Below are 13,527 nucleotides of genomic sequence, written 5' to 3'. Positions count from 1 at the left end.
TAGACTAACAAATCTCTGAATAAAAATGCTGAAGCGCCTTTGACACCTGTTGTTTGGTGCTCAAGGTCAAACTCAAGAAGTTCCATCTGGGTGTTTCTCTGAAACTGATTCTAAAAACAGGACAGAGGGGCTAAAAATTCAAAGCAGATGTAGACTGTTACAAAGCAACTTTGGAAGCACTTTGGGTCTATTTTAAAAATAAATATTTACTGAGATAAAACTATTTATAAACCATTTTTCAGATATAACACATTTTTATTTGACACGCTCATACAAAATATCCGCATGTAACACGGACACCGGGTTTCTATAATGAACTTCCCTGTCTTTTTCTTTCAGGTGTTTTTCCCCAACACCCAAACTATTACACAGACAACCCAGCGCTATCGGAGTTTTCCCCTGAAATTAGGACTCGTCAGTATTCAGCATTGTACCGACGATTCTGTGTACAGTGATTACCCTGACGTAACCCCAACACGGAAATTACATGCTACTATTTTTTCGCACATCTTTTCATGCTCTCACAGGTGTGAGGTGTTGCAAAATCACTTGCAATTTATTTGTGTTTAAATGGGCAGGTTCCGCACATAACGCGAGTGGACACAATGAGTTACATGCGGAACCTGGAATGAGACTGAGATTGATGAAAAACCCACGTGTAGATTAGAAAAACCTCTAGGATCCACACATTGAACACAGTGTCTTTATGTAGAGTCTATAGAACAGCATTTACACACATGTTTACACATCTAATGCACTGACACCTAGGGAGATTTAATGTCCATATTTGGGTCCTATTTTTGGACCCAATATTTGATTAAAAATTCATTAATTATGGGATGGCTCAGAGCAAGAGAATAATTTTTTGCGTTTATCTGAGGTCATCATTAGGTCCATCCTGGGGGGAAATACGTCTAAATTTCTCTTTTATTATTGGGTCTAAAAAGCTGGAAAAGTGCCAGATACTAAAATAAACCCAGTTTCATAGAAGCACCCATATATCATTTGCACAAAAACCAGGCAGAAGTCGAGAGACGATAAACTCACATGTGTGGACTGAGCTCATAAAAGTTCCTGTTACGATACTCCTCCACTTTGTCTGGTGTGAAGATGGGCAGGGACCTGTAGGGGTTCATGGAGATAACCACACTGCCGATGTACGTCTGGAAGGACAAGGAAACAAAGCCATCTGTTAGTTTTCAGCTTTTTCCCGACGTAAACAGTTTTTTTCTCACCGTTTTTCCCCACACACACACACACACACAAACCGACAACAAAATCCTATTTCTACAACTTTTCCATTGAGGTACTTATTTGTAAATCTAGTCTATGAGAATTCTGCCTCGGTCAGGTTTTCCTAGGTGGGTTTTTCTTATACATTGTTGAGACGTGCAGTGCCTGAAGGGAAACTGAACACACGTAAATAAAAAAAAAAAAAAAAAAAAAAAAAAAAGTAATAAAAAGAAATCTGCAGGCCAGGCAGGAAACACAGACTTTGAAGAGGTCAAGTTGCTGAAGGAGGACTAAGAGTCTGTAGGCGAAAGAGCATATTTGTTGCCACAACAATAGCTTACAGTGCTGAATAAACGACTACTGCAGAAAAGAACTTAAACTAGAATGAGCATAAAAACACTAAAACCTGTGATATCTATCAGCAAAACGTCTTAAATCGAGCTCTGTTTTGCATCTTTATTAAAAAGAACTGCTTTATGTAACTTCAGTTCACGTGTTCGACAGATAACACTTTCAGATTTTTTTAAAAGCCGTCGCCACGCTCATCATCCTCCCACGTTCAAACAGCACTTCTCCGACATCAACCTTTCCGTTGCTTTGCTTTCCGCTGTAATGGCTGTTGCATAACGCACTCTAACAGGAGCGGAGCACGGCCTTCCCTGTGGCAACACCTCAGCCTCCCACGGCCTCCCGTTCAATAGCGCACAGGAGGCAGAAAGAGGCCGGGCCATTACGCACGGAAAGACTGTGTGTGTGATGTAAACAAAGCATCACGTGGCCACAAGGACAAAAGCAAGAGCAAAGCCAATTCTGGGCCCGTTTGTTGAACACTGTGGTGGCAGAAAATTCTCTTAAGAGCGGCCATAAAAGTGCTGGGAAAAGGTGAATCATGAACGAAGCGGAGGTGAGTTCACACAAAACCACAAAAAATGCAGGTGTCAAAATAAGTGTGAGTGTTGGACTGAAATGGGACCTTGACAATCACAAGTGTCATTAAATAAGAGACCTGTCCAAACTTAGTAATAAGGGTCATCTACAGGGAGCAGGTAGCATTAACGCAGCTAGGTTAACATGTTTACAAGTCTGTATACAGGGGACACCACAGGTTTTTACCCAACTATCCACAAGGTAGAAAAATATATAACATGGAGGATTTAGAAGGTATGTCATAGGTTTCACATAAAAATTAAGAGCTTTTTGCATCTTTCCACAAGCAGCGCTGCACCAATTTCTTTTTTCAGTTTCACTTAAATACTGTCTTTCATTTTAACATTGTAAAATATATATATATATATATATATATATACATATACATATACATATATACACATATACATATATACACACACATATACATATATATATATATATATATATATATATATATATATATATAGATAGATAGATAGATAGATATAGATATATATATATAGATATATATATATGGGAGGATTTTTTTCTCTGTCTGTTAGCAAGATAATTCAAAAAGTTAAGGAAGGATTTTAATGTAATTTTCAGGAAATGTTGATACTGGCACAAGGAACAAATTATTAAATTTTGGTGGTGATCGGGGGGGGGGGGGGGGGGGGGGGGGCTGATCTGCCTTGGCAGAGGTCTGCGCTCCACGAGTGCTTATCTAGTTATTATTTATGAATGTATTGCAAAATTCTTGGCCATCACCAATATCTAAAATGACATTTTGACCAATGCCAACACAAATATTACTTAGTTTATTTTGTTTTTGTTGTTATATATCCCTCCTTAACAAAGAAATCTTTACAAGAAAAAAGTTACTATTTTAAAAGACATACAAAAACCCAATGTTAATGTATTTATTTTAAATATTTCATCCTGATGAAGAGTAATGCATAGCATTTAACAGGCAAAGAAACAATATTCACCCAATGATAATGTCTCCTTTTATTTGACTGTAAACTAAATTGAGCCATTAGTACGTTCAGCTCACAGAGGCACTGGGGAATCAGTGCAGGGAAAATGTGCTTGGCAGGTTAACTGTAAACACAGGGTTGAAATGGGACTGAATCTGCATTGAGCTGGGCAATAAAATAGGACCGTTTCAGATAAATTGTCTTCTGTTGTATGACTAATAATCAGTAACTGTCGCTGCTGCTGAAAATACAAACACTGTAATCGTAAAACATATTTAAGAGAAAATTTTCAATCTTAAAAATCAAAGAGAAAATCACTAGCTGTGTGCAGTTGGAAATGGAAGACTCATTTTTTGATGCCTTCTCCCTTAGAGAAACGACTGAATTACCAGAGATGCCTTTGTTAACATGCATGCTGTCATACTTCAAATCAAAAAATGTTTTATTTCAGACATCCTTATTGTGACACGTCAGAATCTTTCCATACTCAAGTGTTCGGTCTTCGTCTACATTGACTTGCAAATTTGTGTAACATGTACTTTTACAGCTGGTGAAGAATCAGCTGATAAACTGATAAGGAATTACCAGAAGTCAGCGAGTTGTCAGCTTATCTTCTGAACTCTCTGATTCACAGCGATTCTTTAGAGTTACATTAGAGCAGTTTTTTTTATCTTGGGGTCGCCTGAAATTCAAATGGGGTCGCCTGAAATTTTGAGTAATTGATTAAAACAAATTAAATAAAATTACTAATAAAATATAGGTTTTAATAATTCAGTATATATGTCATTATAATTAAAACACCATACACTTCTCCTAATAAAAGTAAAAAAAAAGCTGCATTATATACATTATACAGACTAAATGTGGTCTAAAATTGATGTTTATTTGCAACTAGAGCTGCAACCAATTAATCGATTAGGTGCTTGAAGTGAATGAAAAAATTCACGATTTGATTAATCAACTCAAATTGATTGAAGGGAAATATTCTATTGCAGTTTTCCTGAATTGAAGCTTCTTTGTGTATCACAATAAGTGTCCGTGTAAAACACAACAGTGGAACCAATGTTTAACAGTAGAGAAATGAAGGAAACAAAGCTTTGATTCAGGAGAATTGTGGTTGAATGATTTTTTTGGATCACTGAGTCGATTAATCAGTTGCAGCTCTATTTGCAACATAGTATAACAAACGATTACATGATCAAAAACAAATTAATTTTAGCAAAAAAACGTCTCAGTTATGAATGTCTGGGGTCACCACAAATTTGTGGCTTTAAAATAGGATCACGAGCCAAAACAGGTTGGGAACCACTGCATTAGAGTGTAGAAACACTTTTAATTCATTATAAAACCCCACTGGGACAAATTAGGCCACAGTCTATACAAGTTTTCCTCATCAGCTGCTATTAAAATATTGCAATGTCAGTCCAAAATGATGCAATAATGCCTAGTTTCTAGCGAGATACAAGAACAAAAACGCCACCGCACAGTTTAAACAGCAGAAACCAGAGGAAAAGCTGCCATAGTTTGGTTGCTGCTCGTTTTCCTTCATTGCTGCCTTTGCTTCTTTTAAAACTCCTTCTGTTGAAACACTTTTACTCATCACCTGCTTGGGTGACACATCAAATATTCAGCCACAGCATTAAAAGGATGTAATAGTCATTTTCAGTCTCTTTTTTTTTCTCTCCGTACGTGACTTGTTAATGGAAAAAACGGGTGAACACATTTCCTAAAAAACTGAGTCGCACATCTGTTAATTAGACATTGAAGAGAACTCACCTCAACTAAGTGAATTCTAATTAAGAAGGTGTGACTGATCACCCCGCAACAGTGTCGGTGTTAGAATAAAGCAGTACACCTCATCACACAACCTACGAGGCACATTTAATGGCTAAAGAGAGGCTTTAGGACTTAAGTAAACTTGTGTGACATGCGCAGATTTCGCGGATGATTCATTGGGCTCAACAGAACAGGAAACGTCTGCCGGCAGGGAAGGCACTCTTTAACAAGGTCATTTATATCCTCTTAGAATTTCCACATAGTTATTAGATACATGATGTGCCGTCTCCCCCCCGTTTGGAAAACAAAGCCATGTTTCTTCTGCTGTGAGTTGTCATGTGATAGTTTTGGGATGGGGGGATGGAGCTATCCCGTAAGGAATGATGCCACATGAGGGGAAAAATACATTTGCATTCAGGGGTTGTACACCACAGATTTATTGGATAAGTATAGGCTTCAATGCTTTTACTGGTCACTGGTCCTGAGAAATAGCTTATGCCACTAAAAATCTTCCATTATGGACTTTAAACCATGTGATTTACCTTTCCATGAAGATGCTGCTCTAGTTCTACTTCACGGGAATCGTTAATCGTGTTTAGATTCAGATTCTCTACTCGAGTAATAATCCAAACAAAAAAAAAAAAGTCTGTTGAATTAGGTTGTTTAACAAAATTAAAGAAGCATGGAGCCCTGATTCAGTATATCATGCTTCTTCAGGTTAATAATAATAATAATAATAATAATAATAATATACTCAGTGCCAATGAAAATGCAACACTTGAAGATTCTTATATTTTTTTAAATCGATGAGGATTTTTATTCCATAAACTCTTTGGAATTAATCATAGGCCATTTCTATACAGTAAAAATAAAAAATCACATCCAAATTTGTTGACAAAAAATAAGGATAAAGAAAGAAACTCAAGGACCCCCAAAACAAAAAGTCACAAAATTCAGTTCTAGAATTCAGTATGGAATATGACCTCCGTTTGCATTCATACAGGCTGTAATACACCTTCTCATGGACCTCACAAGCCTTCTGATGCTGTCCCGGGGTATATTGACCCACTCTTCCTCCGGAGCTGTAACCAGTTCCTGTCTGTTCTGTGGAGCAGGAGTCCTATTGGCAACACAGCGCCCAAGCTGGTCCCTGCAGTTGGGCCAGTTTCTTCATGCCTCTGTTGCATCCTGACTATGGTGGACACATTGCATCCAAAACGGCGCCACCTGCCGAGCAGAGATTCCGGCCTCCAGGAGCCCCATAGCATGGCATCTGTGGTCACGTGTCAGTCTAGGCATCGCTGAGTTATTGCAAATGATTTTGGTGCTTTTCAGCTTGTCTTTACATACAGAACATGACCACTCCTGAACTGACCACAGTTCCTTAAGTTGAGCAGTTCATTGCTGAGCAGTGAGAAAAACAAGTCTTATGAATGCAGACAAGTTCATTCAAGCGTGACAATAGCTCAACCCGTCTCAGGTTGTTAAGAAATTGTCTGGGATTATCTTATACAGGTGAAATTTAAACAAATTGATGCAGCTCAGGAACAATAAAACACATTCAAGTGTTGCGTTTTTGGCACTGAGTATACATCACACTTAGGAATTTAACGATATGAAACTTTCATATCACAGTTCTTGTGACCAAAATTATCACAGTTATCATTATTATCGTGGTATTTTGAAATGTGCTCAAAATGTTCAAAAAGTACTAATACACACACTGAAATAATGTAACCAAGTATGAAATAACCGGCACAATCTACTTTTTGTTGGCAGAAACATTAAAATATTAACATGCAAACATCAAACATACAAATATGCATTAAAGATGGCACCTTATGGCCAGAACAGATATCTGCACCACGGGTGGGAATTAATAGGATTTGATCAATATTGTCGATTCTGCTTACCAATTCCAATTCCTTATCAATTCTCCAACTGATTCCTGAGTGGTTTTTTGAGTGGGAAAAAAAGTAGTTGGACAGGTGATAGTGGAGCTTGTTTGACCATTTCCCAGATCAAATCATTCACAGTGTCACACATATACACTATGGTACGCACACAAACAGAACGTGAAACACAATCCTATTTTCCTGAACTGTTTACTGAACAAATGTAAATATGCTGAAAGAATGAGGATCTTAAAACATGCTCTCCAGGAAATGAGCAGTATCACCATGATTTTGAAAGTGCGGTAATCAAACGTGGTTATCATGATAATTAGAATTTAAATGGTAATACTAACTGTCGGAAATTTTACCGCGGTTTATCGCTACACCGGTAATCATTACATCCTAATTACACTTATATAGTGCTTTTTTGGACACTCAAAGACACTTCACCAACAAACAAAACAAAAAGAACAGAGAGAAAAAAAAGAGGCTCAAGAAAATGCAAGTTTGAACAGGTGAGATTTCAGTAGCAATTTAAAGTTCTGTACTGAGTTCGAGTTCCTGATGTTTTTGTGGGAGTGAGTTCCATAGGGTGGGGGTGGGGGTGGGGGCGGCTGCAGCAAAGGCTCAGTCCCCCAAGGTCCGGTTTATTTCTAATTAATGCAAAATGCATTCTCTATGACTTCGTGGGCTGGACATCACTAACCCTCCGCAGACAAAAACACTGGTTTATGTTCATCTATAAAGCCCTGCTGGGTAAACTCCCAGAATACCTCAGTAATCTTCTTTCTGTTAGCTCTAGTCGTTTTTGTTTACGCTCCTCCAAGACGTTTCTTTTGACTGTGCCCCGAGTTCTAACAGACTTTGGGAAAAACAGCATTTTCCCATCATGCACCATGGTCGTGGAACAATCTTCAAAAAAACTGTAAAACTACACACACTCATTTCTATTAATGATTTTAAACATGTCATGGAGAATGCAGTGAAGGAGGAATGTCACTGTTTTTCTTGATGCTGTTATGGTTGAATAGTTGTTACTGTGTTTTATTGCTCATTGTGTATCATGTATGTGTTTTATGTTGTTTGGACTTTGTATGGCTGCTACCTAAGGATGTAATGATTACCGGTATAATGATAAACTGCGGTAAAATTGCACACGGTTAGTATCACCGTTTAAATTCCAATTATCATGATATCCGTGTTTGATTACCGCACGTTTAAAGGAAAAAAAACATATGTAAAGCTATGCTTTTATGTCAAATATTTGAGTATAGTTTTAATTTATTACAATTTTAATTGTATATACCTAATATTTGGAACCAATATTCACTTTTAAAGTCTTTGAAAAGGTTCGTTAAGCATCTTTGTGTTATTTATGCAATAAAGTATATAAATTTTTCAAATCGGATTTTATATTTTTTTGGCATTTTTTGTCCTTTAGTGATGATACAGTAGGTTAAAGTGAAAAAATAATAGGCAGATGATATAGATGAAGTTGTGCCGAAAAAAAAAAGATCCCAAACATGGGTATAGTAAACATTTCTTTATAAAGACATAAAGACAAAATCAAAAGGACTGAAAAACGGACAAAACAGACTCAGACCACTAAGGGTTAATATTTGAATGTTTCTGCCAACAGAAGGAACACTGTGCCAATTATTTTATTTGGTTTTTTTTGTTTGTTTTTTTTTACCAGAACTTGGTTCAATTCTTTCAGTGTGTGTATTAGTACTTTTTGAACATTTTGAGCACAATTTCAATAATACCGCAATGATGACAATGATAACCGATAACCGTGATAATTTTGGTCACAAAAACTGCAATATGAAATTTTCATATCGTTACATCCCTACTGCTACCTTAGCCAGGTCTCCCTTGTAAAAGAGATTTCTAATTTCAACAGAACTTCCTGCTTAAATAAAGGTAAAATAAATAAGTAAAAAAGCACGTGTTTAACTTGGGTCGGCAACACACAGCGAAAACTTCTGAGCTCCTACAGTCGTGTAAGGCCGAGGACCGAAAGCATGTGAAAAGTGACGGCACCATTCCAGTTCCTCAGCAGGATGTGGGCTTCATCTCAACAAAATATCTAGCAAGCCGCTGAGAGGATCTATATGGGGTGGCACGGTCCCCTGGGTCCAGAGCCCTGTCAGCAGACGACCGGGCCAGAGCTGTAATCATCTGGGCTGCAGACGACCTGCTGAGCACAAGAATTGAGGGGTGTCGCAGCTCAAAGCCAATAACCGACTGTCTGATGCAGCAAGGACACCAGTCTTCTATTAGAGATAAACAGCCGGCCCGCCATCCACTCCCTCCTTTGCCCCTGAGCGCTGGATTTCATGGCTCATTTAAAGGCATCATCTACATTCCTTAGTGATGTGATTTATTGATTGGCTGGTTACTGTGGTCGCTGTATCTGCGGCCAGGACAGAAATTAGTGAGTGAAAAGAGGAACAATGGAGATATGAAAAGTATCCCTTTATGTCCTTGTGGGAGCCTTTCCACTGGAGGTGGAGCTAAACATCACACTGCTGCACAAAGGACGCTCCGTTATATTCATATCATCAGTTTCTTAACCCGTAAAGACCCAGAGCTACTTCTGTGGCCAGTCCTAAAGGATTTTTACTCTATTTAACGTTTCTTAAGAGATTTATCGCCTTTTATTGTAATATTATCCTCTGTATTTTGCATTTTTCAGTGCATGTCAAGGTTATAATGGTTTTGGATTTTTCATTATAGTTTAGTTTTATTTAGTTTTGACTTTGTTTTCTCTAATTCAGTTCGTTTTAATTAGTTTTTAGAGCAGGATTGCTAGTTTTTATTAGTTTTCATTTTTTGGAAATGCTTAGTTTTAGTTTAGTTTAAGTGTTAATTTCAGTTTTTTTATATCTTTTCTCTTCTTTGCCGTCGTACTCAAATAAATCCCAGACAGGACTCTGCTGCTTTCTCCCAACTTTAGTCTCCATGTTTCCAGGTAGAGTGGGGACCAGAAGACGACTGGAAACCACAAGTGACGAGAAGTGACGGACCATGAAGCGTCGTATGGTGCCGCTAGCTAAAATTGCTAGAGCGAAATAAATTGCTTTTGAATCAATCAGACATTGACAAAGTTTTTTTCAATTCTAGTTTTCGTCATTTTGTTAGTTATCGTTAATGATAATAACTTGGTGCAAATCATGTATTTTTCCCTAAATTTAATTCACTGATCATGTAGATGTTCAAGGAAAGTCAGAGAAGATTCAAGGGTTATTATTTCAAAACAGAAAAAATTGAAGAAAAAGTGTCTTTTTCAGCAAATCTGTCATTAACTGAACATAAACCCAGTGTGTCCATCCACTGTCATTGATCCACCTCCATGGGTTTTACTGAGGAATCAATGTTGTAGAAGATGAAGGTGTTTCCATGGTAACTACCGAGCCTCTGAACGTCTAAATGGGTCATATCTGATGACCATGAAAAGATGAAGAACTGTATTTTATCTGAAATATTTACATGTATGATAGGATTGGTGGTTATTAAGTTATTAAATAATATAGATCAATAGATGCTGTTTGTGGGGGGTTGGCAAAGTTGAATGGAAGTTTTTCAATATAATATGGTGTAATGCATTTAACATCAATTATTTACATGTATTGACAGGATTAGTGGATCAACAGGTATTAACCCTTTCATGCATGAATTATGAGAACCTCAGTCAAGATTCTTTTCCTGAGTGTTTTTATTCCACTTCAGGGATGAAAAAAAAAGCAATGAAACTGAAATTTTTTTACGAACCTATTTTTCCTGAAAGTACAAAACGGTCCGCTCAACTGGACACCATGTGTTTAATTTTTTAAGCAAAGAAACATGTATTTAAATCCCATCATCAGAAAGTGATAAACTGTGTGAAAACTATGAAATAAAATTTTTCATTCTGCTAATCTGATGTTTTCTCACATTTTATCACACTCTAATACTAGTTATAACGAACTTCATGGAGATATAATATGCAAAAAAAACAAACTTTTTGATTAACCCTTTCATGCATAGGTCACTCCAGTGGACAGTTCTTCTCCAGCTGGTCTCTTGTACATTAATGGGTTTTGTTGTTTTAGTTCCATATCAGCCAACACAGTGGACACTTATACATCATCTCATAAACTGCAATTCATACCATTACTGTAACTTTGCTGTTCTGGATAAACCTGATCTGCACTAACATGTTTGAGTGTAAATCAATTGTTATTTGTTAGACGAGAAGTTTTTTTTGCGTATTATCTCCATGAAGTGAGTAATTACTAGCATTAGAATATGTTAAAATGTGAGAAGACATCAGATTAGCAGCATTAAAAATGTTTTTATTTCATTGTTTTCATATCACTTTCTGATATTGGGTTATAAACATATGTTTCTTTACTTCAGAAATTAAATGCATGGATATTTTTGTAACTCCATAGGAAAAAAAAAAACTCGATCACATTTTTTTCATGCCTAAGGAGGAACAAAAACACTGAAGAAAAAAATCTTGACTAAGGTTCTCACAATTCATGCATGAAAGGGTTAAGAAAACTGTTAACTACCATCTAATAACAATTAGTAATTGATTTAAAACATGTTAGTGCAGATCAGGTTTATCGAGAATAGCAAAGTTACAGTAATGGTCTGAATGTCAGTGTATGTGATGGTGCTTAAGTGTCCACTGTGTTGGCTGATATGGAACTAAAACAACAAAACTCATGAATATACAAGAGAACAGCTGGAGAAGAACTGTCCACTGGAGTGAACACTGTGCATGAAAGGGTTAAATATCATTAACTATCAGTAGATGGTTTTGGTCACCAGTGGATGTTGGCTCTTTATGGGTTAAACTTAACATGGAGGACACTTACGTAGATCTCGTTGTGGTCAAAGCGTTTCTGCAGGTTCTCCAGAAACGAGTCTTCGGACAGGGGTTCGAGGAGGACCATGTCTCCGACCCCGATCATGTTGTCGAGAAGTGACGTCTTCACCTCCATTTTGGCTTCGAGTGCCCCCCCCTGCACAGAAACAAAAGAAGGAAGAGATTTTCAGCAGGAAGGCCTCGTCAGCTCATAACGTACGGTACATCAGAAGCTATTATTTTGGATTCGTTGGCAATCATTTGCGAACGTCTAAAGTTTTAAGAGGCATTCTCTGATCGCCAAATAAACAGTTCTAAACTTAGCTAATGCAAATAAACTCTGGGGTGGACATGTTTGTACAGCAGTGGTATGACTCCAGGGGAGGAGCGGGCCTTCTGATTGGCTGCTCACTTCTCCTCTGGTATTTGAGAATGTCCCATAGGTAATTACATAACAGAGCAAGGAACTTTACCCTTGACCCCTGGGTGTTTGCTCTTCTGGAATCCACTAATGCTTCAGCATTTCTTATAAATCAAAGAAATTGCCATATAAACAGTAAACTGCTACATAGTTCTTGTTTTTTTTTTTTTTTTGCTCTACTTGCTTGGTGCAGCAATATAATATTTGAGGCTGGTTAAACGGATCTGGGGCTGGAGCGTAACGAAACAAAGACACTGCTGGGGATGGCAGTTTTCAGTCCAGTGTTGCCTCCCTTCTCCTTTGGGACAGTAATCCCAATGCTATAGGGCTGGAGATAAAAGAGGGGCCTAGACTATATTCAGGGCCTGGATACAGGGCTTTGCTGTCCCAAAAAGCCAATGTCTGCTGTTGTGACAGTCCGCATCGAGTCAAGGACGAGACCAGGCCATGCATTCATCTATTGTTCACCGCTCTCTTAGTTCAATGTATCTTTCTGCATAGCAAGTATAGTAAAGCCGAGCCTAGTTTCCACTAACTTTTAAAAGTTGGTGCGGAATGAAAATATAACAGGGCTTTATATCTAATAAGCACTCTGATGTATACGATGTGGTTTTTAATTAATGGACTGAATGACTTAAAAGGCCTTAAATAAGTTATCTGGCTACTCCTACATTAATCCCCACCAAGTCGACAGAATGAAATGTTGATGCTACACTTCTGGAGACCACTGATAAGTATTTGGTCAATTTAATTAGCGATTTCAAGAACTTTTTTTTTCTTTCCTCAAACACTTGGTTCATAGACAAAATCCAAGACTTTGTAAATATGTAATGGAGTTTGCAACTGGACTCCATTTAGGTTTAGGCAATTTAATCAGGGTCAGGAAACAATCACGGTATGGATGCAATACTAACAAACAGATTCTGGGTCATTTTTTAGAACATTTTTGCTGTCTTTTTTCTTAATTAAACAAAGTTCTGGTATCATTCTGCAAATCGAACCAAGCGCTGTCACCCTCTGAAGCATGGACTGTATATAATCAGTGGACAGAAGAACCATGATGTCACCCACTGGTTTCTGAACTGCAGCTTTGAAGCCAGTAGTTTGTAATTTAGCTGTCACCATGTTGACTCTTTGGAACCGTAAGTGACCATATTTAGGCCTAAAGGGGTGGGACCAAAAGAGACCAAGAGGTCAGAGGTCAGTTAATGCTGGGCACTAGCTTAGTGACTCAGTCAAACTGTAAACATCATTGTTAGAGCTATTTTTTGTGCCTCAGTTAAAAATTCATATTTATATTTATATTTGATTTTTTATTTATGCATATTATGTGAAGGCTGAGTAACAACAGCATCAGTCTTGACATAATTGTGTGATGCAATCCTATTGGCTGCTAGTGGTGGAAGAAAATATTGGTTCTGCAATATATCACAATATTTCACTTCACAATACTGT

General features: G+C 37.5%; 1 protein-coding gene across 10 annotated transcripts in view; it reads right to left on the bottom strand.

Annotated features, from left to right (window-relative positions):
* myo1b (myosin IB) overlaps positions 1 to 13,527 on the bottom strand; it is a 194,257-nt gene that overhangs the window by 157,670 nt on the left and 23,060 nt on the right. For all 10 annotated transcript variants that reach the window (XM_030125371.1, XM_030125372.1, XM_030125374.1 and 7 more), the window contains exons 2-3: positions 11,662 to 11,808; positions 1,048 to 1,163 (exon numbers count right to left, since the gene is read on the bottom strand). In XM_030125371.1, coding sequence (XP_029981231.1) covers positions 1,048 to 1,163; positions 11,662 to 11,787 — 242 coding nt within the window. In that variant the 5' untranslated portion in view covers positions 11,788 to 11,808. The remainder of the gene's footprint in view (positions 1 to 1,047; positions 1,164 to 11,661; positions 11,809 to 13,527) is intronic.

The sequence above is a fragment of the Sphaeramia orbicularis genome, chromosome 21 (assembly GCF_902148855.1).
Source record: "Sphaeramia orbicularis chromosome 21, fSphaOr1.1, whole genome shotgun sequence".
NCBI lineage: Eukaryota > Metazoa > Chordata > Actinopteri > Kurtiformes > Apogonidae > Sphaeramia > Sphaeramia orbicularis.
Note: the sequence above shows the minus strand (reverse complement) of the source record. Positions and strands in the feature narration are given on the sequence as shown.